Source organism: Adelges cooleyi, unplaced genomic scaffold, assembly GCF_023614345.1.
Source record: "Adelges cooleyi isolate 19-005CV unplaced genomic scaffold, UGA_ACOO_1.1 ACOO_flye_CR_arks_rails_tigmint_CR_PRNA_797, whole genome shotgun sequence".
NCBI classification, from domain to species: domain Eukaryota; kingdom Metazoa; phylum Arthropoda; class Insecta; order Hemiptera; family Adelgidae; genus Adelges; species Adelges cooleyi.
In genome coordinates this window covers 132,605-159,827 of record NW_026096510.1, presented here as the reverse complement: position 1 = coordinate 159,827, position 27,223 = coordinate 132,605, and the positions used below count along the sequence as shown (strand labels likewise).

Below are 27,223 nucleotides of genomic sequence, written 5' to 3'. Positions count from 1 at the left end.
ATGGTAATGGTGCAATTATCAAGCTAATTTTTTTTTTCTTGTAAATATTAATTTAAACTCATTTGCGCTTTAAAAATCATTTAATCATCAGGCATTTTATCATCATTAAATCATTTTCACTTTTGTATATAACATAAATATCACATTTTTTTAAACAACATATTTTGATAACCATAAGACATTTGTATCAAAATCCAATAAGTGTTTTAGTCTTTTGGATTTAGGCCGGTTTTTTTTGGTAAAAACATACTTACCAAATTTTTTAATACTAAATTATATTATATACAAGGAAGTCTCGTATCTTTGGAAATTCATCATAACTGTAATCAATTAAATCAATAAATAAATAATTTTATTGACAATAAATGGGCTGATAATCGGATAATTTTATTTTTGTTCTAAAGAATAGTAAAGCTACGTATTTTATGAACTTTTCTACTTGGGATTAATGAATTAAACATTTGAAGTGGTCGATTGGGAAATGGGAAATTTAAAATGTACACATAATACCTAAAAATGATTTAATAATCAAAAAAATACTTTTTTAGTAGTATAACACATAGGCATAACTTTGGAGAGGCTAGGGGAATAAGATTAGGCTAATTAATGTAGATAAAATCTTAAAATTTTGGCAAATGTACTAAGCCTTTTTTTTGCCAAAATGTATTATGACCGTAATAGGTTATAACTTCCAAATATTTTAATGAACAATAAGTAATATTAATAATGTAGTTGATGAATTAGTCACTTTGCCTGGCTTTCAAAATCCATCTTCAACTTCGTCTATTCTTGGAATAGAGTCAATATTTTAAACCATATATTAGTACATATTGATTATTCATACACAAATGTATACATTTGATACTTTCATAAAGATGACTTATTTTTTTCAACAATGTTATGAGTATATAATCTTTATACAACTAGATTATATTTAACAAAAATAATAATTTATGGACATAATATAAATTCTATTTAATCGTATAAAATTTATCAATAGAACTATTATTCTTACACAAATACTAGTGTATGCGACTTATGAATAAGTTTCTTGATATCAATTACTTATTCTTGAAAAACGTATTGTAGTAAGCCCGGAAAGGGGTTTTACATACATAAAGTATATGAGAACAAACGTAGACTTTTATAAATAAAAAACACTTTTTGGAAAATAAGTTTAATTGTTTAATAAGCACTGAATAAAATACGTTATAACTGACTGGCTGAAGACTGACAATTGTACAGAGAAATAGATAAGCTTAAATAGTAATATGTAAATTAGTAAATTGTAACAAACAACATAAACTAGGTTTAGAACAAGAGAAACTAGTATTAACAACAAATAACAAAGTTGTTAATTACTCAGATTGCAAAATAGCTAGTCAAGGAAGTAATATGAGACCTGAAATATGTACGTCATAGTGACGTACATGATAAGTACGTAAATATATAATAATATAATAATATAATAATATAATAAGTAATAAGTAATAAGTAATAAGTAATAAGTAATAAGTAAGCGTGTGCTTACTACACCCCCACCATAAAATGGAAAATACATTGAAAACAATGGGTTTTCCCCAAAAAAAAAAATTAAACAAAATAAACAGAGAATTACAATAATAATAATACAATAATACAAAGATAGACAATAGTAAACAATACTAGTCTAAAATAACATCCATCACCTATACATAAGTATATATATATAAACAATAGTTAATACCAATTAAACAGAACAAATACATAAAAAAATTAAAGTCTCGGATATACCGAGTACATAGTACTAGAATGAGGTATGTCAAAGTGACTTGTATTAACTACATTTGTTACAGAAGGGTTGGGATCTAAAACAATAGTTGTATCATTACAATTATCTGTATTATTATGAAGTTCAGTTAATTCTTCTGCTGTTCCTTCGATTGTGGGTGTTTTATTATTGAGTAATTTGACAGTAGTAAAAATAAGAAAGAAAATTAAGTTACCAATTAATAATATAATAAGAACTGTAATAAAAAGAGAGTACGATTGAACGTGCTCTGGCTGTATATAATTAGATTTTAGTTTTAATAAATCGTTAAGATTATGAATAGATATATAATCAGAAATTACTGTAATAGGGTAATTAATTAATGAGTTGTCGGTAAGAGGTACAATATTTGTAAGGGGAATTACATCAATATAATGTTCATGAGAGATAGGAGTAGGAAGGAGGATATCATTTTGACCGTACGCTGTGCAAGTCTCATTAAGAGATAATAGTCCTACCCCTTCGATAGTGGCTGTAATACGTTCAGTGATGTCATCGCAAGTAATGTATAGAACATCGAACGGAGTAACAAATAACCACTGGTTTTAGTATGTAATTTGTGAAAAATAGAATAAGATAAATTTAAGTATTGGATATGACAATTAGAAGGGAAATATCGTGGATTTTGGAATAATGTGATCTCACAAGTAGGTTTCAAATTTGTAGGATGTAGTGTTTGGATTTCTGGACATAGCAAAAAAGAAGTGGATATCTTACATCTTAATAGGTCCAACTCGGAGTAACTAGTATAATATTCATGCGATCTGCTTATAGCTAAATATTGGGAAGCAGGTTTAACATAAACATATATGTTATTATTATACATTTTAACAGGTTTAGCGAGAACTGAATACAATGTTAAATGAGTTTGATAAACTAACGGTAGTTTAATTAAAAATACAATACTGTTATTAGTAGCAAATATACTCAAGTCTGATAATTGTATAAGTTCGGCTAAATTTTGATCACTAATACTGACAGGTAAGTCTGTCCCTGATGGAAGAGAAACCTTGATGTCTCTTAGATTGTTAATAAATTCTTGTTTATTTAACACATATGGATGAATATGTCCTGTCGAAGCGTAATTTAATACGTCTGCTAAGATAGTTGTGTTGTGCATGTATGCACCAAGAATTAATTTAACGTGCGTATTATGGTCTCCCATAATGTTAGCAAAAGAATATTCTGACATTTCCTTACTCATATTAGACATTGAAGTTGACAAAAAAGAAATAGAAGAATTAAGAAATGTATGTTCTTTTTGTAATAATTTAATAATTTTAGTTTGTTTATTAACAAGCTTTAAGGTATTTATATTTTGGTTTTCTAGTGTAGATATATAGAAATTGTACTTACGTACACAATTTTCGTCACAAACCCCAAATAAATTATGTGCTATTTGACCTACCATTTCGAAAGGAGCTGAGCTGAGACCGAAAGGTAGACGAACAAACTCAAAATGTCCCCCCTTAAAGGAAAAAGCTGTTTTTGGGATGTCGTCTTCGTGTACCTTTATTTGATAGAATCCCTGAGAAAAGTCTAAAGTGCTAAAGTATTTAGCTCCGCCTAGAGAGTCCAGAATGTCCTCAGTGCGTGGAAGTGGAAAGGTTAGATTTTCAGAGAATTCGTTAAGTTTTCTGAAATCGACACAAACCCGAAGTTTTTGTTTTCCCGAACGATCTGGTTTTTTCCTAACAACGACTAGTGGAAAGGACCATGGTGAGTTAGAATCACGAATAATGTTACTACGTTTCATTTCGGAAATTTGCCTGTTAACCTCGTCGGCGAAGGCTTGAGGTAGCCGGTATTGCCTTATGTTAATTGGCTTGTTAAGCCCCGGTGTGACTATTCGATGCTGTATAACGTCTGTCGCGTTCAGATAATCACCTTCGAGAAAAAATACGTCGCTATATTTGTAACAAATCGATAGTAATTTATCACGTTCGTCATCATGTAAATGACTGGTTTCTATTAGATGGGACAATTTCTCAATGCGAGTGGCGCCCGTAAGCGGTGATGCTAGGGCATATACGTTCTGTGCCTTGTCAACGGTTTGACAGGGTATATCGAATTTTTCGTTATTGACTGTTTGCCATTCTAAATTATTGATATTCAGTTTGTCGATAAAAACTGGGTGATCTGATATGTTAAGAACGTTACCAACCGTCGTATTGTTTTTTACTGGAGATATACTATTAGAAATAATTATATCATCAGCCAATTGTTTTTTCTCGATACAGATAAAATCTGAGTTAATTGGTTCATTTATCGGAATACATAATAAGCAATTTGATCTTTGTGGTATAATGATTTGTGGACTAAACGCGTCGTCCTTGTCAGACGGGATATATAACAAATCGTTTTTTAAGTCTAAAATCGCGTGGTATTGTTTTAAAAAGCAATTACCTAGGATTCCGTCGTTTACGATGTGGAAATCTTGGTTTACGACATTGAATGTGATCGGTAGAGATTCGTCATTAATTTGTACATTAATTAAGACCATGCCAATAGTGGTAATACGAGTTTGGGAGATACCCTGTAGTTGACGCTTGTCTTGTTCATTTATAATTAAATCATTACTAAGAGATGATAAACGAATAATATTAAGTTGACTTCCGCTATCCAAGAGTAGGTTAGCTGTTTTATTAATAAAAGAATCTGATTTGCACGCGACATGCTCATTAATAATTTCCGTAACTAGCCTAACGTTATTAATCGAGTTTTTAATATCTTGTACTGACCGATTTTGGGAAGAAGAAGAGGAATCGTTATTTGACGGCTCATTTTGATTATTTGAATTACGTTTTTTTCTCATTTGCAATTCGCTTGCGGCAAATTGTGATATCATGATTAGATTTCTTACAGTAGTTACACATTTTAACATTTGCGTGTTCTTGTTTAACATTAGTACTACGGTTGTAAGTTGGATTTGAAAATTTCGGTAAATTTTCTTCTTTTGTGCGACATTCGGTCTTAACGTGACCTTCGCGATTACACCGGTAACAGCGTAAAGTTTTTTTGTCTGTATTAGTATTAGAATTTTTTGAAAATTTATTAGATTTTGTGTTAGAATTATAGTTTGACCGTGTGTCAAGAGCAACTTCTTCTTCAAGAGCGATAGTAGCAGCCTGTTCTATCGATTGTACGTTGCGCGCTTTTAATATAATTCGTAATTGTGGGTTAATACCGTTAACGAAAACAGATAGTGCATGTGATTTGATAGTTTGCGCGATTATTTTCGATTCGTTTGTATTTTTATCCTTAATAGAGGCGTTAATTAATTGTTGATATGTGTCCTCGACACGAGAAAAATAATTTTGTACGTTTTCTTTATAGGTTTGACGAGTAGAGCTAAGTTTTGCCTGTAAATATGATACTGAATGTGTTGACCCAAAGTTTGAACGTAATACGTCCATGAGGTCATCGAGAGAATGAATATCTCGATATCTAATAATTTGAAAAGCCCTGCCCGTGATTTGCATTTTTATAATTTCTAATAATTTATCAGCGTATTGATTTTCTATGTTGGCCATAACAAATTTACATTTTGATTCGAAACAGGCCAAATCTCCTTCGGAACCACCCGAAAAACTAGGTAGCATTTTAATAGCGTTATTGAAAGTAAGAATTTCTGTCATTTTAGTGTTTTTAGAATTTAATTTAGTTAATTTAACCCGCAATAGGTCCTCGTCGTGTTTAAATACTTGCCAATTATCAGACATAAAGCATAATAATAATAAAAATAAAATAAAAACTCACACGATGGTTTTAAATACATTCATGGTTAAGTATTGGTAGACGATGGACAGATGTCCGGCAGATGTTGGACACACGTTGGACGGACAACGGTTACTGTTGCACCCAGACTGCAGTTGGTTTGACCCGCTTGGCCGAGGTTGAACCGGTGCTGTGCTGTGGATTTGTCGTTGATTTTTCCCTGATCTTGTTTGACTGGTAATTGACAATGCGACGTTTTATTGTCGACCGAGTGTATTAAAACAATAAACGACTCGGGTTTCTCAGCGGTCAGATAAAATCTGAGCGTTGACCAAAAAATATTTTTTTTTGGATTTTGCGGTGACTGATAAGTGTATGTGAACTTGGCACCGACCAACAGAGTTGGGTTTTAACAACGACTTACTTGCAAGATGCTTTGCGTTGACCAAGAATGACTTGGATTTTGTGGTTCGTTGGAGCTGTGAGAGCTTCAAGCGACCCTTTGCTAACGTTAGACGATGATCGGTCGTCCAACGTTAGGGACAGTGTTGACTCGTCAGGATGTCGGTGCTTCGAACGATGGTGGTGATCGTCTCAGTTTTGCGAAGAACGCAGGTTGAATCGAAGTCCGAACTTTTGACACCAATTATTATGTAGTAAGCCCGAAAAGGGGTTTTACATACATAAAGTATATGAGAACAAACGTAGACTTTTATAAATAAAAAACACTTTTTGGAAAATAAGTTTAATTGTTTAATAAGCACTGAATAAAATACGTTATAACTGACTGGCTGAAGACTGACAATTGTACAGAGAAATAGATAAGCTTAAATAGTAATATGTAAATTAGTAAATTGTAACAAACAACATAAACTAGGTTTAGAACAAGAGAAACTAGTATTAACAACAAATAACAAAGTTGTTAATTACTCAGATTGCAAAATAGCTAGTCAAGGAAGTAATATGAGACCTGAAAGATGTACGTCATAGTGACGTACATGATAAGTACGTAAATATATAATAATATAATAATATAATAAGTAATAAGTAATAAGTAATAAGTAATAAGTAATAAGTAAGCGTGTGCTTACTACAGTATTACCTTATACATATTTTGTTTTGAAATAGTTTTACTAGGTTTGTGAATTGGCCGTAATTTTCAGGCGTTGGGATGATTTTGTTGATTTCAGTATCCATCTGTGTCTTAAAACTTTCCCAGTCGACTTTTTTGAAATTATAGCGTCTTATCATCGGTACGTTTTCTGGGTGTATAATAGCATTTATTTGACATGTTATTGGTCTGTGCTGGAAATTTGGTATTGGTGTTACGACTTTCTTTTTGCATCGTTGTTTGATATTGCTACTCGCAATAATTATGTCCGGGTTATACCATCTTATCCATCTACCGCTGTTGAACGACGATGGGAGCTTTGTATCGTGTACTAAAGTTCGATCGTTTTCCTCTGCCCATTTCTCTACTTTTTCCCCATCTACGTTCATTTAATTGTAGCCCCAAATGCTGTTGTGACTGTTGAAATCGCCATTTACAATTTTTGTTCTTTGATTTTAGAAATTGATTAGCTTTGTAAGTTTAAATGGGATATTGGGCGGTTTATATATTGATGTGGCCGTACCATTTGTAACTTCTACTGTGAGAATTTCTAGGTCGTTGATTTCTGTATGACTTGTTGAGACGATCTTTAGATTATATCTTACAAATATCATACTTTCATATTTCTTATGTGGTCTCTCAATTGCCAGCTTCATTCCCCTTATCGTCGGACGGATGGTTGATGAAAAATTATATTATAAATATTTACAAGTAAGTTTTAAGTGGTCGGCATTGAAGAACACGGGCTTAGATTGAGAGTGAAAAAGAGTTTACAAAAAAACAAAAAAATTAGACACCCTCCAAAGTGTTGTTCAAAGTAGGCCACTGAAAGTGCATGTATCTTATATACCTATATTATACTAGTTTTCAGAAATGTTTTGGAATGATACGTCCAACTGGGCCATCGTTTTTCCATATATACTGTACGCTTGTATTCAGTGTTAAAGCCTCCGAAATCTGGAAACTGTTCGATTCTGGAAGTTTATGTATTTTCTTAACCAATATAATAAAGAAACTATGCGTAACAGCAATATTATGACTACACCGTCGTTTTAGGACAAAAAAATACATAACCTGTTTATCTATAACCATGATTGTAGGTATATGTGTCATCAGTAAAAAAAAAACATTGGTAAAATATAAAGATGAATAATTGTAATTTAATAACATGTTTAAATGGCCGACACAATAAACGCGGAGAGAAATTTTCAAATTTTGATCAATTTTAAGTGAGTATAACTATTTAATGTAAGAATAAAAATATAATTTTTTTCACCAATTCTTTTTTAAAACCAATTCTAAATAAATAGGATATTTTGAAAAAAAACATATCTATATAAACTTAAAACAAGTAAGTGCAACAAGAAACATGGTACTTATAGCGCGAATGAGTATAAATAAATTAAATTGAAAAAAACCTTAAAAATATTCACTAGATCAAAAGTTATTTCATTTGTCAAATCATTGTGGAACACCCTGTATAGACAGCTTAAACAGTTTTTAGAAGATATATTTAGAAAGAAATGACAACACCAATAAATTGGTAAGCCAAAATAATAACTAAGCCTAATGAAAAATAGCTCAAAACACCAAGTCCAAGTATGGGTTTTTTGAAATATTTATGAAATAAAATGTACAATGCAATTGTGTATACCATATGCTATACTCCCTCAAATCCAATTATGTTAAAAATCGTTTTAAAGAGTGATTTTAAATTATAATTAAGTCCGTTATGTAATATCTCAAAGTTTGTACAATTTTAAAAAGCTCATTCTCAAAACACCCATTTTTGGACTTCATGTGTTTTACGTGAACGGGAACGATATGTGTTATTAGATATAAGTATTACCTCGGTTAACTAAATCAACATAATTACGCGAACAACCTTAACCAAATATGTAAATAATTTTGGTTTAAAATCCTAATTCAATAATTGATCACATTCTCTCTTCTATTTTAACGTAACACCTGTCGACAAACGCTTGTGTCCCAGCATACGTTAAACGAAGATTTTCTGGTTTTGGACACTTGTCCGACGGACTGAAACGATAAGATCTGACCAATGTTGAGACGACAGATTTCATTTGACAAACATGTCATTCTCACAGAGAGAATTTGTAACGAAAATATTCACACCTATTTAACACTTAATTACATAATGTAGCACAGATAAAATATAGTGGTTGATATTGAAGGGTTACAATTTTTCGTTACTACATTTAAAGTTTCTTCACAGAACATAAAAAAAATATAATAATACTTAAGAACGTTAAAAACTATCATATGTTAATTATAACATTTTTTTTGATACAAAGAAGTAACATTGTTTCTCAAATTTTAACTATGGCCCAACTAAATAAATTAACCCAGCACAGCATTTTTTTTACCAGCTTAAATAATATAAACCACATTGTATGAAACAAAAATGTTAGTAAAAATAATTTTAAAAACATTTTTTGATCAGAAATTATTAATTCAAGTATGAAACGTTATTACAAATTTATTGTAAAACATCATGCATTTTTATGATGATATAACTGTCAGTAAATGTATTTAATCGACTTCTAATTTTCCAAATTAACCATCAATTGCGTTTTGAGACTTTGCCCGTCGTGTACCATTAAATAAATAAACAAATGCATTTTTTTAACATATCATATAAATTATATATTTGGTTAGAAAACGCTTAATTTATAACAAATTTAAAATATTTATAATTTTCACCACATCAGTTTGAACACGAAATATAAATGTTTTCAAATTAAATTAACAATTAAATACCTTAGGTTAAAAAAGAAAAACATTGTTGTTATTTTCGGAGGTTTAGTTATTTGCTTCTGTATTAAAACTCTTTCCAAAAACCATTGCAAATTTGTAACAATATTAAACAACTTATGGATAGTCACAACTAACAAACTAATACAAGGGTATTAAACCTACCCGGATTTTAACCCGTGGGTTTTTATTACCCGTTAAAAACCGTGAGACGTAGTACACACCTGTAAGTCTGTGGACTAGAGTCTGTAAATATTGAGATAAATTTAATTAAGCGAAAGGGGGGGGCCTCTTTTCGGCACTTCAATAATTGAGGTAATGCTATTTTCTGAATCTTGATTGATGTTTGAACAATACAAGAGCTGGAACATCTCTTTAGCTAAACAAATTACTAAGTTATTACACTTGAAGTGTTTTCCTTTTATATGCATTACTCCGAAGGGGACATATTGGCTTTTTATCACATATGTAATCTATTGAGATGAGTGTTTACAGCAGCTGTGGTGGTACCAGACGTTTTCACCGATAGACAAATATTTTCCCTAATAATTATAATCACAATAAGTAAATGTTCGTACTTACAATTAGTTACTTTTAGCGAAATTTCGATTTCTTTAAATTTTACAAAAGGCCCTAAGTATTAGAATTAGCGGATTTGCTCTTCCATATCTAGCTCATCCTCTTCTGCGTGGTTAAATCTCAGGACCCATCTAATGTTTTATTGTTTTTAAGTACACACGGGTACATTGTAGCTGATTAGAAAAAAGACAAAACATTATACGACCGAGTGGGGTGTGTGTGTATGTTTGTTTGAGCCGACATTATTCGTGTGCGAGTGTTTTAAACGAGTATTCCAATTAATGGTCAATGCAAGTGGAACCAGTTTTTTTCTTTCAAAGAGGCCTCCCGAAAAATAACACACACACACATACCGATATTCATAGACAAATACCATTAATTTCATCCTGTTTGTTTCCAGTTCTCGTATGCGCTGCACCGCGATGGTACGACGGTCAAGAGAGGAGGAAAAAGTGGGTCAACCCGCGTTATTATAACTCTGGAAACTGTTGATAATTATTATTATGGCACATTATCGGTGTTATTAAGGAAAAAAAATAGTTGATCGGTTTTTTAAAAATGTCAAATTTAAATATGAAGAGGATGCGGTGATAAATTTGATGCTTTGTGTGTCGTATGCGTATTATAAAAATATATAATAATTAATGTGTATTTTTTATCATTTTTTATCAGCTTCCAGATTATATTTGTTTATTGTTCTGTTGTCCCGTGTGCGCATTTCTATACCGGATATGGACTGATAAAACCGAGAGGGCCACAGTCAAACGTTCGGCGACACGTTCAGTGTTAGTGCACTTGTCTGTGGCCGGACCAGTTTTGGTATAGAGATATTAAATTTTAATCGAGTGTCGTTTGTTTTAGCACCAGAAAAATTATACAACAAAAACACACATAATAATAATATAGTAATGACCGTGTACTATTCGGTTGTCGTTGCCGTTTACTTGGCCGTCGGTTGTGGTCGCTTGCTGCCATCGGTCGCCAGGCTGGCAAAGAACGACGAAAAGTGTCCGGAAGTCCGAGCTAGAAGTAATTGCGACTTGGACGCCGTAAGCATGCGTTTTTTCACCGTCCAACTGACACAAATACATGGCTAGTATTTATAGGAGGAAAGGGGGTTAAAAATAGATTAAAATTTAGCAACGATTAATTCCCAAGCCAAAGCTAAGAGTTAAAACAGACAGATGAAACAGACTAAAGATAGGCTAGTTCCAGGTATTCTATTCTTCAATTCGAGAACGGAATTTAATATTATTATATGTACATCCATATTAAATTTCGGTGGATCGGTATTGCGACATTCACCACTCCGAGCCAAACCCCTAATATAACAAATTACATACACGCAGTATAGGCTGGTCAAGGTTAGGTACCTTAAAATGTTATTAATGCAAATTTATTCAAAGATAATAACATTCTGAATCAATTGTCACAGATGATGTTTTGAGAGCCTTGAGGATATACTACAAACACGGTTGTGAGAAAACATTCTGAACAGGTATTCCTAGAAAATGAAAAGTGGTTAGACAAGGGGGGGTCCATGATTAAGAGGCAGTTCATCCGCCCTCATACACGAAAGTCATTATCACCAAACAACCTCTCCAAATACCTGCTAGGAAAACCATTCAAAAATATATTTTTAAAAAAACGGGTTCTGTTGTATTGAAATAAAATATGAATAAACTAGCCAAACTGACTCCTAGACATTATATTGAAGCAATTTCTTCTTGATAGAAATATTTTCCAATTAATCTAATAAGAAAAGACATATCAGATAACAGGACATTTTTTAAGCTTGTTTTCTGTGTCCTAATGGTCAATGGATCAACTGGGGGTCCTCTATCCAAATAACGATAGCTAGAATAAAGTTGCTGGTTTAAAGTTAAGTTAAAAATATTTGATAAGTAACTGGCCATTGGGAAAAGTGTACAATAGAAAAAATCTGACAGATAACATGCAACATGTATATTTAATCAATGACATAAGTACGGCTATATTATATATTAATATTGGTTGGATTTAAGATTTCTTAGTGGGTATTTTTAACTTAAGTCTAATTTTATAATACAGCGAACTTGCGAGGGTTTGTGTGCTACCCACGACGTTTTTCGTTCTTCTTTCGCGTTTTATTTAAGACCACCGCTATGATCAATATTCTATTATTTAACCAAGGATCCTGTATGTATTCAGACTATATCTATACCTAGTATGGTTTAATGTTCGAATTTATTTATACATACAACCTTTTCATTATTTGAGATAAAACAAAATCTAATCGTAGTTGAAAGTATAAAAGCGAACATTTATTTATAAACATTCCTCCAGCCTACAAGTTTAAATATTAGTATTACAATTAATTAATAAGTACATTGGGGTTTTGACAGTTAATAAAAATGTTAATACTTTTTTTTTCTTTCGAATATTTATGAACGGTATATTAAAAATTTGTCTTAGTAAATAATGAGCAATGTCCAAAAACTATAAAAATGTACCCTATTCATAATGTTATATTTTAAAAAGACGGCTACCTAATTAACCGCGAATTAAACAATTTTTATTCAGGAAAATTAAATAAATGGGCCACCAGATATTTTTATTGTGAGTATTAAATTTGTGATTGCACCTGGGAGTTTATTACATCAGTAAATGGAAACTCTACATTATAATTATAAAACAATTTTTTTTTTTTACATATTGGATATTTTAAAATATTCTCATTACTAAAATAGCTTAAATCTAATTAAAATACTACTTAATTTTTAAAAACTGTAATAAGATATAATTAATGCGAAGGGTCACTAACTACAGTTGTGTTATTGTTCTTAATCGTTATTCTTTTGGTTCCATAATGATATGTGGGTTAATGTAAATAAAAAACACCCCGACCTTCTCCACAATTTTTGTTATAGCTGTACATTTTTATAGCGATCATTAATCAAAGATTTTATGTTAAGACCATTGCGGCATTTGAGATCGTTAAATTAAATTGAATAATGTTAATTTGCACAGTAATAAAAATATTTTTTAAGAATATGAGTTGGACTTGCGTTATAGACTTTATATAGATAGGTAATCAATGGCAAATGTTAAATGTCCAACTAAGTAATGTTTTTATATAAAACATAATATTAAGTCGTATTAAAAAAATAATAAAATTATTTTTGATTGTCTGTTATCAAGGCAAACATTAGTAAATAATTAACTTTTGCTTGATTTGTGATAAATGGTTTAGTTTTATTTAATGTATTATATTTTATAGCACAGGTGTATTCATCTGTCCCACTTGCGAGCTCAAATTGAACTTTGAGTCCCCAAGCAAAAGCTCTATTAGTTCTGGCCCCAAGAGTTTAGATTTTCGGGCATTTTACTTCTCGAACCAAATCTTCAGAAATGTAGCCTACAATTGTAACATTATACTTTTTCTTATTAATTATTTATATAATTTTTGTGAATAGTTTTCTTAAATAACGGGTTACTAACATTTTTAAATGAGCTACAGTATTTTAAGTCAAATAATGATGATTTATACATTTTTTTAAATAGTCGAATTGGGTCCTAAATTGTATAGAATATTATTAAGATATAGTACTATCGATAAACGTTGACAAACCAAAAAAAAAAAATCATAAACCCCTAGAAGAGGTGGAAACTTTTTATTTATTTCTCTTTTATTTACTTTTGGTATCCAGCTAATTTATATTGTATTCGAATTAGGTATGTTACATATAATAACAAAATAACATAAATCAGATTTCAATAAAATATGTTGTAATTACCAATTAGTAGTTAAACATTAATGGTTCGACTTGTTCCGTGAACTACAGACTACTGGCCAGAGATCATCACAAAATATGATTAAAAACAAATAAAAAACACGTTATACCTGAATAGTGTATGTTTAGAGCCTAAAGAGAATACGACTTATGGTTATTTATTTAATAACTAATGTGTACATTTTGTCTAGCGACATATCATAATATAATTTACCATCATTAGTTGTTTATCAGGTTATTTAATGTGAAAAGCTGAACAAATTGATCAAAGTCGAAACTTTAAACATAACAATATTTTTAGTATTAAAAATAAAAACAGATAATTTAATTTAATGTGTAGCACACTGTATTACCTTGACATTGAATATAATTATTGTTTTTTAGTCTTCTTTAGCATTTTTTTCGATTGTTGCAATAATTAATAACAACTTGTTTGCCAAAGTCTTATTAAAACCTTAAAAATCCTTTTTGTAAAGTATGTTACGATTTTATTTATACTCTATTCCACGAGATACCATGATAATTACGCCAATGATGTTGAATGTGAAGGCAATGCTACTGGTAACAGCGGATTCCCAAAAAAAAGGCATGTGGGCCAGTTACTATGGTGTGGTTGAGGATCCTCTTGGTGCAAGAATAAACAATAGATTCAAAATATAATTTGGCTAGGTGACGAAAGATGGGGATAAGATGGATAGATAGGTCTATAGTTAGAAACAAGAGAAGGATATGTATTCTATATAAAACAAAGGAATTTTACATACAAAGGCGTATTTTTTTAGTTAGCAGAACTGCTAAATCTAAAGGAGAATCTACACTCTGTTGTTGAGATCTACAGAAAAAAAATTAGAGGATTGATGGCTTAATTCTTTGGCAAATTTTCAGAAAGAGGAAGGGTTGAAAGAGTATGCGCCCAGTAACATTAATTAAGGCTTTGTAGCCAGACTTTGCTAAACTCTTAAATTGAACTCTGAGTTAAGATAAAACATGATAGTTTTACGATAGTCGAAGGGTTTAAAAGCAATGTGTGCACGTTTTCTGGATAATCAAGTTTTAAAGAGGAGAGGAAACCCAGCGGGGAAATTTAAGTGGCTTAAACATATTTTTAGGGATAAACATATTGATAGAGTGAAGAAGGGCATCATAAAATACAGAAGCAGTGTCAGTAACAGAATCTTGAGAGAAAGCTCCCAATTGAATAAATTAAAGGATTAGGATATGGCAGCGAAATCACCTACTTTAAAGTAGGTAGTTCTACTTTAAAATCTAAATAAACGTTAGTTTTGACTATGTCATGATCAGCTTGAAGAGGCAACTTAATATGATCAGGATAAGGTGATAGGAGTGTAGGCTGACCACAAGAGAGGCATCTATCCACTTGGGTAGTTTGTTAGAATCAGAAAAAACAAGGTCAAAAATACTATCATGATCTTTGAAAATGAAATGAAGTTAAAATAAATTAAGACAGGAGAAATAGACAGCAATAGAGAACGAGAGAGGAGTTAAGAAACTAAAGGTAGTGAGCCCCAACTCTTCACACTACCAAATTACACGAGGCAAGATCTCCACACAAAATAACGTATTGTGTTTGTAAGTGGACAAAATTATCTCTATGATAATTTTGAAGCCTGGTACTTACATTCTGGCAAAATATTTCTAAGTTAAAAGTATTAATAAAATAGCTACTATTTTGTTGATAGAGGATATTGACTTAGAGCAAACCGTACAATCAGAATTGTTAATTAAGCTAGTCCGAGAGCAGTCTGCCGTGTCTTACTAACTAGTTGTCTCAGTTTTTACTTATCAAAACGAATGCCCAATTTTGATAAAAAATAAATATTTATAAATTAGGTATGTTTTTTAGGTCACACTTATATTTCAACAAATTGTGTGATTTTATATTTTATGTTTTAATTGGTATATTTTACACTTATCTTGGTAAGTAAATGTATTTACAGTATTATTTTAAATAGATTTATTAGTACTTAAAATATTATTACACGTGAATACAAACTGTTTTTTCTCGAAATCCAAAACGGATCATTAATAACATTTTTTAAATTAAATAGTAATCTAATTTATCTATTTAAGCTATTAATTAAGGGGCAAAGGATAGGCAATATTTGTCATAAATTGATCTAGTAGCCATTTTAAGCATGCCTACCAATTTTAAGGTGAAAAATATTAAGTATTTTTAGGTTTATACAAGTTTGGTAAAAAATCACTTTCGTAGAAGTTCTGAATTTTTTTTCTGTGAAGCTTACTATTTTCTGTGTGGGACTCAAGGCCAATTTTTGATTTAACGATTAGAAAATTAGTAAGATTTCTAAAAAAAAAAACCAATAAAAAAAGTAAAAATATAATAAACGCTTATAGTAAATTTAAAAAACAAAAATACATAATCGGCCTTTTAGACCCCATAGAGAAGATATTGAATACAACAAAAAATAATTCCGTAGCCCACCCGGAGGCTATACAATGGCTATCCACTGTTTATAAGAAATAATTCGTGTTTAGATCTTCCACTGTAGAATTTGTTTCCTACTGGCAACTTTTCAATCTCCTCCGAGCCACTGATTGGGCTAGGTCCATGTTTTACTAGTGCACTGTGCAGCTATCTAATAACACAACATAATATTATTTTTTTATAAATCATAGTAACCAATACGGTTACACACGGTTAGATTATAACAATAATCGATGACATTTTGATTTCATGATGGCTTATAGATAAAAGGAACGTGGAACGTAATCGACTACTATGCCAGTTCGGAAGAAGCGCAGATCTACAGATGCATGAGATCCACGTTTAACTTGTCACCGGACGTTCCGGAAATATCCATGGACTTTACGTACAGCTATGTGGATGACCCGGACAACGAGCAGCTGTCCGGTAACATCACTTGGAACATACCGGACATGAGTCAACCCGGTCACTGGATACACATGGAGACCCCGTGTAAGACCTCGCCAACGTTTCATTTGATAACACACTTACACTGAATACCTATAAAATAAAATATGTTTCCACCGCTATTACGTAGAATTAAATTAAGAAAACAAAAAATAAGAGCGTGAAGATCAATACGCGGAATCGCATATTAGGAAGAGCGCGGTCGTCTATCGCCAATAAAAATAAACATAGTAGAATTCAATTCATTAAAAAAAATGTTAAATGCTAAGTGAGGAAAATGGTTAAAATATTGCATCACGTCAACTGGACCCTACTTGACACACTTTTTACAATATTTGTGTTTTTCGTGCCCGGAATTTTAAAGTGAAATTATCAAATTCATTGACATTACTTTATCGTCATGTAAGCTATTTAATTGGCATTTAAGCATTGTGTTAAAATATATGCTCTAATTTTATCTAAAACAAACAATTTTATTTTCAATATGTGACACTATTGCGAACGGGTTAGCCGCTTAATACCTAATAGTTGTAACATTTAATAAGGCTTTATTTGGGCCTATAGTAATAAAAATACTAATTAAATAACACGACTAATTAAATTTCATAAGCAACATTGAAATTGGAGACTAAACCAGTTAAACCTTCGTACGTTTCCTTCACTTCTTTTTTCCGCCAAAAAAAAATGTCTATAATTAGTCGATAAATGCATTGCGAAATGAGGTAATATTCAGCGAATAACGGATTTGAATCAGGGGCGACATTTCGGTTTTTCTTAGGGTGGGGCAAAATTTTTATCGGCCCAATGTCATTTACAAATATAAATATTTTTTCCAAACCACTTAGAAACAAAATAGTAATAACACAAATATTATAAGCCTTCATACCTATTATACTTGGTAGTCAGTTCAGACGGTTCATTATTAGTAAAGGCAGGTAGTTGCATAAAAAACAGATAATTTACGGCCTTACGTACCGAAAATTTGACCAGCCCGTAAAAATCAAGGGTTGGCCAAATGCCCCTGCCTGCCCCCCTCCCAAAATGATGCCACTGATTTGAATGAAACTTATAGTAATTAATTTTGAAACAAAATAAACGGACCGAGATAAGATTAGAGCTGTTTCCCACTGTGAACCATAACGCATAATATTTTAAATATTGAACAATGTCTTTAAGTGCACTCGTCTGACTCGCGTCGACCTTAGGACCCACGTTGTTACACATATTGTGTTTTTTTCCTCTTTTTTACTATTACTATTGTTACTCTAACCATTGTTGTTGTTGTTGTTGTTTGTCGAGCACAGACGAAGGCGTTTACAACACGTACGTGCTGGACTGTAAGGACACGTGGGCGGTGTTGCTCCATTGCGCGGAAAAGCCGTCCAGTCCGCGGTACCTGTCCACCATACTGCTGTCCAGGGACAAGGCGGTGCCGGTGAACGTGCGCAGTTACGTGCGAGGGAAATTGCCCAAGTACGGTGTGCAGCTCGAGTACACGTTTCCCATGGTCCAGGACGATTGCAGCCCAGCCGTGAATCCGCTGTACTACGGGACGCCCAATAATAAAGCGTCGCCCGCAAAGAAGGTCAAGAACCCGATGTCGCACGTGCACAACGCCGGCGAAACGGATACGCGCATTTAAATGATTTGGCCGCCCGGCCCTATGCCGAACGTCACTAATGTCACCAAATAGAGTGCACCTGTATAGTGTATATTATTATTATATATGTATGTGTTGACCAAGAGCCTGTATTGTTGCCTGTACACCCATTCGACCTAAACGCACACACTTTTTGGATTGGGCCTGTCGAAAAGAAATTTATCCGGCGCAGAGTATTTCGTTATAATTCCAACACACAAACTCACATCGACGCGTTTTTGGTGAAAGTAGTTTTTTTAATTTTTTAAACCAGTGATAAAACAGCAAAAGTCGATATGCTACGTTTTTGAAATAATAGGTATTTTAAATTGTGGACAAACGACGAATGATTTGATTAAATACCCATACATTAATACACAAACGATAATTCAATAACGACACGTCCATTGTATATGTAATCATATTTTGTACGCGATTATAACAAATTATGCATAGTGTTTTTATTAAATAACTTGAAATAGTTTGGGTTGTGTGAGCGTCATAAACGGCATAAAAAAAACAATAATGTTGTTGTTTGCACCAATGATCGAAATTACCTTTTATATTTTTACATGCTGTATAATGTTCTTCATAATCTTGAATTCTCAGATATTCAAGGGATCTGGGATGCCCATCAACAAACGTTCCCCGAAGCCTCTCATTCCCAAACAGATGCAATACTGTTATTTCAAGAGAGCGCAACATCCTATTTATTTCAACAATCGGTGTAGACAATTTTTTGCAAAAAAAAAAACATTTTAAAGCTTAATTCAAAAACGTTTATGGCTCAGTGGCATCTAAATATAATACGAAGGTAAATATATACATATGGAAAAATACTTAAATACGAATCCATGAGTATGAACATACTCAGGTGTGTTCATAAAAATGGGTAATATGTAGTTGTATACTTTCAACATGATGACAATAACAACGGGTTGATATTAATAACTGTAAAACAGATTTAGGTAAAATGTACTTTGTTTTGCACTACCTATAAAAAAATTGTCTAACCATCGTGAGTTATACTCAATAGCACTTAACTAAAGTGTCAAGTATTAATAAGGAGCGCAATGTTCTGTGGTTTGAGTTCGAGTTATAAGTACCTAGGTATTACGAGCATTGCAGTAATTTTAATTACACTTATTTGTGATAATATGCTTAATTCAGGAAAAAATAAAACTCATTTATTTATCTCAAAACAGGTACTTGTTAAGTTATAAAGCTAAACGATTATACTAAACTTTAATTTAATTATTCCATGTTACGTTTGTGATGAATAAAACTTAGTCACTCAAGTACTTTCAATATCCACATAGTTTTTAAACGTAAATCCAGCGCTTATACTAATATATCACCAGGGTGTTAGTAGCCTTGATTTGTATATGTAAAAAAACATATACAAATCAAAAAATTTTTAAAAAAATCGAGAAATTATGTCCTAAACACTGTGTTCTGTCAAAGTGTACTAGGAAATTCGGATAGATAATATTTTCGTGTCCAAATATTATATTATAGTATTTAATCTGACGATTTCTTCGTTAAAAACCTAACATACACATGTATACATGATGTATTTAGAGACGGTAAAACTGTAACACGCGGATATGGGTGTGTGTGATCTTGTTAGTCGGTTTTGACACGATGCCGAGGTTTGTGAATATACCGTACTTACAACTGCTGCTGCTGCTGTTAATCAATAGAGTACTAATAACCAGACGGCCGCAAACCGCACCACGTGTGTGGTCTCGATTATGATGTTATGTTATTGTGAATGATATCAATGGATCATTAACAAAATCGTATAAATGTATAGGTGTATATATTTATCTTGCCAGAACATTTTAACAATATTTTTATTAAACCGCGCATTTTAATAAATAACAAAAGGGTTTGGTCGAGCCTCGAGAACGGGCTTCGTGCCGCTTCCTAGTCTCAAGAAAGTTCTAAGAGCAGTTGCAATTCCTTGCCCGAAGTTTTGTCGTGTAAGCCATATGTGTGAGTGTGTGTGTGTATGTGTGAGGGAATACACAGAAGAAGATGAAGAGACGACGTTAAAAGTGGGTTACCGGGCCGACCAACTCGGTGGAATGCAGACTGACCACCCCTCCCGCCCAAGGTGCTTTCCCTCGCACCCGTGACCATATAACATGTATACACGCGGTTCGGACGGTTCCCCTTCCCCGGAGGCTATAATTTTTTCAACATTTTGTTGACGTTCAAGTGCCAATTTGGCGTATTTCTAAGTATAGTTTTATTGTGGACAAACAATTTTATATTTTCATCTATTTTGATTTTAAAGATATATATTTTTTTACCATAAAAGCATAAAAAACAACTTTGCTTTTAAAGGTATAGTATGAAATTAGTTTAGTACTAGTTAAGTAAAATGAAGTTACGGTTAATACTATTTAAACTTTAGAGGTAAAATAACTTTGAAAGTGGAAAAATCAATAAAAAGTATGTCTTTCTATGGATATATTTTAAAGATGTCAGTACAGCATATAATAGAATATAAAAAAGAAACAAGATTTGAGGTTGTTAGTTTAACTAAATATCAATACAACCAACTGTTTCGAAGCAGAAAATGACTTATTTATTAATGTATATTTAAATACTGGTAAAATTAAACATTACCTAATCTTTTATTGTTTTCGTAAAACCTATATGTAAATGCCACAAAAGCTCAAAAATGTTTTGGAGTGTAAAATTTACATCTACATAATTTTCAGCAATGTCTATATACATTTATTCAATTATACATTATTAAATTATGTATATTTTTGGGATAATAATTATAATAAATGTAAGATTTAAAAAAATGTTTAAATATCTCACAATCCATTGCTATACCTTAGGAATACTAATAGCTAAGAGACATGTTAATCTAGTTCTAATGGTATAAATACTATTTAACCGTATACAATTTATCAATAGAACTATTATTCTTACACAAATACTAGTGTATGCGACTTATGAATAAGTTTCTTGATATCAAATACTTATTCTTTGAAAACGTATTACCTTGTACATAAAAATTTCAGTTAATTAATAAGACTTAATATCGTTACCCTGCGAGGAAAAATCAGTGCAACATTAATTTATGCCGTACTTGGAAAGCTCAAAAATGTTTTAGTTGTATAGCTTTTAATTATTCCATTTGACTACCACTCATGTATTTCTCTGAGTACTTTAAAAAAAAGAATGTCAAATGCCATCTGATACATAAGTGTTTAAATGGTTATTTATTGTAGATATTTATTAATTAAATAGTCCTTTACCATTCATTATATTAAATTGTCATAATAATTTTAAATTATTTTAAAAAAGAACATCAGCAGCAGCAATCTCAAGCTCTCTATCTTTCCATCTGATGATTCTTTATGTTTCTGGTAAGTTCTTCATTTGTTGGATTGTAGTAAGAAAGCTTTTCCTGGATTTAAGTTGTAGTTGTTTTTTGCGAGTGATTTTTGTCTTAAGTGATGTTTTCGCAGTGATGTTTGAATGATAAAATTCGGTCTAGTGTGACGCCAAGGTATTTTGGGTATTTAGTATTTTTAATCTCAACACCTTCCCAGATTACTCTCATTGTTCGTTTTGCTTCTGATAGTTTTTAAGGATTCTCCGGTGGTGATTGTTTCTTCGGCAAAAGGATCATTGTTAAATTGTCTAATGTAATCTTCTAGTAGTTCCTTGTTTTCTTTCCCCGTCCCCAGAATATACTGCGTTCTGCAACCTCTTGGTATATTTTGTTTTGAAATAGTTTTACTAGGTTTGTGAAATGGCCGTAATTTTCAGGCGTTGGGATGATTTTGTTGATTTCGGTATCCATCTGTGTCTTAAAACTTTCCCAGTCGACTTTTTTGAAATTATAGCGTCTTATCATCGGTACGTTTTCTGGGTGTATAATAGCATTTATTTGACATGTTATTGGTCTGTGCTGGGAATTTGGTATTGGTGTTTCGACTTTCTTTTTGCACCGTTGTTTGATATTGCTACTCGCAATAATTATGTCCGGGTTATACCATATTAAAAAATATGCGTAACAGCAGTATTATGATTACACCGCCGTTTTAGGACAAAAAAATACATAACCTGTTTGTCTATAACCATGATGCTAGGTATACGTGTAGTCAGTAAAAAAAAAACATTGGTAAAATATAAAGATGAATAATTGTAATTTAATAACATGTTTAAATGGCCTACACAAACGCGGAAAAAAATTTTCAAATTTTCATAAATTTCAAATGACTATAACTTTTTAATGTAAGAATAAAAATACAAATTTTTTCGCCAATTCTTTTTAAAAACTATTCTAAAAAATAGGCTATTTTAAAAAAAAAAAAATATACATATAAAATTAAAACAAGTAAGTGCAACAAGAAACATGGTACTTATAGCGCGAATGAATATAAATAAATTCAACAAAAAAAAACTTTAAAAATATTCACTAGAACCAAAGTTATCTCATTTGTCGAATCATTGTGGAACACCCTGTATAGACAGCTTAAACAGTTTATAGAAGATATATTTTGAAAGAATTGAATACACCAACAAATTGGTAAGCCATACTAATAACTAAGCCTAATGAAAAATAGCGCAAAACACCAAAAGTCCAAGTATGGGTTTTTTGAGATATTTATGAAATAAAACGTACAATGCAATTGTGTATACCATATGCTATACTCCCTCAAATCCAATTATGTTAAAAATCGTTTTAAAGAGTGATTTTAAATTATAATTAAGTCCGTTATGTAATATCTCAAAGTTTGTACAACTTTAAAAAGCTCATTCTCAAAACACCCATTTTGGCTTACATGTGTTTTGCGTGAACGGGAACGACATGTGTTATTAGATATAAGTATTACCTCGGTTAACTAAATCAACATAATTACGCGAACAACCTTAACCAAATATGTAAATAATTCTGGTTTAAAATCCTAATTCAATAATTGATCACATTCTCTCTCTTTTATTTTAACGTTATTATTTTAGTTAACTAACTCCGATATACCTAAAACCTATAAAAATAACGAAACCTTAACCCATAAGATTACATAACTAATCAAATAACGATACCCAAATATGTAAATAATTTGTGTTCAAAACCCTGCTGCAATAATTGATTACGTTCTCTCTTCTATTTTAACGTAACACCCGTCGACAAACGCTTGTGTCCCAGCATACGTTAAACGAAGATTTTCTGGTTTTGGACACTTGTCCGACGGACTGAAACGATAAGATCTGACCAATGTTGAGACGACAGCTTTTATTTGGAGCATTGCATATTTCATACCAATGCAGTTCCTGTAACCACCGCTAAAAGGAAGGAACGAATACGGATGGCGACTGCGACATGCTTCGGGCAAGAAGTTGTCTGGATTAAACTTTTCTGGTTCCGGGTAAAAATTTGCATTTAAGTGTAAAAGCTGAGTGCAAATTATGAACGTTGACCCTGTAGATATTTTTAAAAATAAATTGTATTAGTAAATTTAAGCACCAAATGTGGCAATTTATCAAACGAATTTGTCTACGGCCGTACCTGCAGGGATTAAGTAGCCTCCGATAACAGTTTCTTTTTCAACGTTTCTGCCAAAAAAGGGAAAAGAGGGAAAATGTCTTAGAGTTTCTTTGATTACACGTTCCAAGTAGTCCATCTTTTGTAAATCCTCGTAGGTAGGTTGTCGATCCGGATCGCCAGTAGAAAATAATGTCAATAACTCTTCCAATACCTATTATTGAGCGATTATTAAAATTTGTTATATTTTCGTCACCAAGAATACCTATAATGGGTATTTAACTTTAAAGTTCATAATACCGAATATGTATTATAGCATACTTTATTTTGTATATCCTGATGATGAGCCAACATAAATATTGAACACGCTATCGCCATAGCTGTAGTATCTTGACCTCCTAAAATCAAATATTAAAAGATAGAATTAATGAAAATACAGCTCTCATTTTACGCTTGTTATTTGGAACTGTTTAATCAAGAGAAAGGCGCTAGAACGCTTTGATACATCATAGGTACTAGTTGTGTATTTGTTAGAGAATGTTATCAATTTTACAGACTGTTTTGATATTCACGAATAACAACACAAATATATAGTTGATATTATTTATCAAAATAAAGTATACTTGTTTTATATACCGCTATTAAATGTAAAAAAAATATATATATATTATAGTAATTCAAAAAATAAGATCATTTTTTTAATTTAAATAATGACACATTAAATAATTATGAAATTGTTTTAACCGGTTATTATAATATTTTGTCTAGACCATTCGATCAATTTGAGTAATCATAGATTTTATGATAATTAAAAAGTATCACTTTAACCACTTTATTAGCATATAACGTACCAACTGTGTCTTAACATTTTTTAAGGTCAACTATAATACACATGCCAACAATTCTTTCTTAATATAATGTTTAAAAAAAAAAAATGTACCAATTATAGTAGTTATTATTTCATCCCGTAATTGCTGAAATGACATCTGATGTTCATTCTCGAGCAGTATTTCAATAAAAGATTTACATTTAAGGCCCATACACTCTTCGTTATGATCTCCTTGACTGTTTATCCTATTTCTCAATTCTGTTTTTTTTCTCTGGACTAAATCATCGATGAAATTGTAAATTTTATTTTGGCTAATGTCATGTTTACGTTTATACGTCGACAACTGAAACAGACTCCTGTTCAGAAACCATGGGTGTGTAACTCGGTATTCCATAGCCTACAAAAACAAATTTTTATTACAAACAGATGACATGCCAGCACAAAAAAAAACATCAGTCAAGTACTTTTAACTATATAAAGTATGGCTAGTGATATTGAAAACTCTTTTACACTGCAGGCCCGGATTAATGGACCCCATTCTAGCGTCTCCATAAACTGCCAAAATAAAATAATTTTTGTTTATTAAAAAATGCGAACAAACCTTTTGGATGAAATGTAAGTTCTCCAAAAATACGTGTTTGGCGTTTTTCTGTGTATTAAATTTTACACCCAAAGCGGTTCTTCCGATTATCTCCATTGTCGCCATCCCGATTGCACAGCTTATTTCGCATTCATTTGTATTGATATCCCGTTTCTCGTACAATACTTGGCTCAGGAATTTGGCTTCCTCGTAAAATATCGGTATGAACGATTTTAGCATCGAAAATTTAAACCCCGCGGCTACCAATTTTCTATAATTATGGAAACAAATTGAAACTGATATTTGATAATCGGTAATTTCGAAAAGGTGACATTATAATAATTGGCGATAGAAACTAGAAACTGATTTTTTAGCATTTAAAAGTCAAGTATTAATACGTTTCCACTATATTTTTGAATGTGTTATACATATTGACGCCAGAGATGGTCAAAATTGATTACAATCCGTAATCGATTACAAAGGGATTACAGGTTACACGTAATTCACGATTAATAATAAAATTGGATCAAAATAATTTCCATAATCCTAAATTTTTGGATTAAGGATTATATTTAATCTCTAGTTTACGAATAACAGTTTATGGTTTAAATTATTGATCACAGGAGATCACACTAAAAAAGCTCACCTGTTATTTTTCCATTCGTCAAACACCCTGTTTGTAAATAATCCATCGCCCATAATTGATTCGCTAGCAACATTATAAAGTTTAGCTTTGTTGAACATATTAGGATTGGTAAGAATCGCTTCTATTTCTTCGGGGTTTCCAGGAAATACGTATAATTGATCCAAAATCCAAGCTTTGCATAAAGTATTCTGGTATCTATACCACAAAGACAACAAAACTAATTACTGTTGCTCTGAAATTACTAGAAATTGAGAATACCAAAAGAGTAATAATATGTAATAGTTAGACATGAACACAGCATAGTTACTTTCTGCCAACTTTTAATATATTCTTCAATAGTTTTTCAGGTCCTCCAAGTAAAACAGGTAGCATTCCCACAAAAAAGAAACCATCTGGACCTGGTATTCGTTTTGCTAAAGATATCTTTCTTCGGCTTACTATTTTATAATACACAACTACTAAATATAATATTACCGCTGTAAGTATAACGATAATGTTATTAAGGCTTGTATCATTTATTATGTCCGACACCTGAAAATATTGTGTCCATTAATTAATATTTTTTTACATCATGGTATTCTTTTTGTTAAATGTAACTTAGTGCTATGCTAAACAATTTTATGTTGGAGCTAAAATATTAGTACAAACTTTACAATTTTAGATAAAAGACAATTTAGAGGGATCTGAATAGAAGATAGTATAGTGTTATCATTTGACCATTGAAAAGGTTTTTTTTTTTAATTTAAATGGGTTTATTATTACTTGAACCCCTAGCCATAATAATAATTGAAATGTTGAGTTAATGATTTTTTTACCTGATGAGACGAAACCATTTCATTAAATTTCATTTTCTATAAGACGATGATTATCTGAGCAGTTATACACAACGAGTAATTGATTTTTTAATTATTCTTAACATTTATACTCTCATGCTTACGAACATTCAAAACGAATAAATAAAATTTGATTTTAAATAAACGTTATTACAATTTACGTTCACATACATAATCAATGTGAAACTTGCATTTGAATAAAAATATGAATTCTGTTGATGTGTTATAATATATAATAAGTATAATCTACTATTGCATATTCAATAAGGTCATTATATAAAATTTCAATATCTACAGTATCACTATTATAGTATTATATTTACGCATTAATTAAATGAATATCGTAACTAAAATGTTTCACATAGCTTAATGTATGTGAACTTGTTGTATGTAACAATACTCTAGCCTAAGAAAGGTATAATACTAAAATATTTCTTCAATGACCTTCAGCTTTTTAGAAGTTTTGTCGACAAAGAAACAATGTACAAGGTTGTTTGGT

The 27,223-nt window shown here is 31.5% G+C and overlaps 2 protein-coding genes across 4 annotated transcripts; one reads left to right on the top strand and one right to left on the bottom strand.

Annotated features, from left to right (window-relative positions):
* Nucleotides 1–8,186: 8,186 nt before the first annotated feature.
* LOC126845530 (cytochrome P450 4C1-like) lies at nucleotides 8,187–26,824 on the bottom strand. Of its 3 annotated transcripts, XR_007686792.1 has the most exons (9): nucleotides 26,707–26,824; nucleotides 26,199–26,422; nucleotides 25,892–26,086; nucleotides 25,267–25,516; nucleotides 24,777–25,062; nucleotides 24,137–24,234; nucleotides 23,861–24,050; nucleotides 23,223–23,773; nucleotides 8,187–8,523 (listed from the first exon to the last, which is right to left on the bottom strand). XR_007686792.1 is itself a non-coding variant. In XM_050584192.1 (8 exons), the coding sequence occupies exons 1-8, from the start codon at nucleotides 26,737–26,739 to the stop codon at nucleotides 23,445–23,447; spliced, it is 1,605 nt and encodes a 534-aa protein (XP_050440149.1). In that variant the 5' UTR covers nucleotides 26,740–26,824; the 3' UTR covers nucleotides 22,698–23,444. The 3 variants fall into 3 exon arrangements, 2 of the variants coding, with proteins under 2 accessions (XP_050440149.1, XP_050440150.1); XM_050584192.1 differs by lacking the exon at nucleotides 8,187–8,523 and having other exon boundaries at nucleotides 22,698–23,773; XM_050584193.1 differs by lacking the exon at nucleotides 8,187–8,523 and having other exon boundaries at nucleotides 22,698–23,773; nucleotides 24,158–24,234.
* On the top strand, nucleotides 10,771–18,889 carry LOC126845538 (uncharacterized). The gene is made up of 3 exons (XM_050584200.1): nucleotides 10,771–11,041; nucleotides 16,496–16,724; nucleotides 17,984–18,889. The coding sequence occupies exons 1-3, from the start codon at nucleotides 10,901–10,903 to the stop codon at nucleotides 18,319–18,321; spliced, it is 708 nt and encodes a 235-aa protein (XP_050440157.1). The 5' UTR covers nucleotides 10,771–10,900; the 3' UTR covers nucleotides 18,322–18,889.
* Nucleotides 26,825–27,223: the final 399 nt, after the last annotated feature.

Excerpts from the sequence above, each read along its gene's own strand:
- LOC126845538 (XM_050584200.1), top strand. The coding sequence starts at position 10,901 with ATGACCGTGTACTATTCGGTTGTCGTTGCCGTTTACTTGGCCGTCGGT. Across the intron at positions 11,042-16,495 it reads GTAATTGCGACTTGGACGCC|ATAAAAGGAACGTGGAACGT; the intron begins GTAAGCATGCGT and ends GATGGCTTATAG. Across the intron at positions 16,725-17,983 it reads GATACACATGGAGACCCCGT|ACGAAGGCGTTTACAACACG; the intron begins GTAAGACCTCGC and ends TGTCGAGCACAG.
- LOC126845530 (XM_050584192.1), bottom strand. The coding sequence starts at position 26,739 with ATGAAATTTAATGAAATGGTTTCGTCTCATCAG. Across the intron at positions 25,063-25,266 it reads ACTTACATTTCATCCAAAAG|GCTATGGAATACCGAGTTAC; the intron begins GTTTGTTCGCAT and ends TTGTTTTTGTAG. Across the intron at positions 24,051-24,136 it reads TATGCTATAATACATATTCG|GTATTGGAAGAGTTATTGAC; the intron begins GTATTATGAACT and ends GCTCAATAATAG.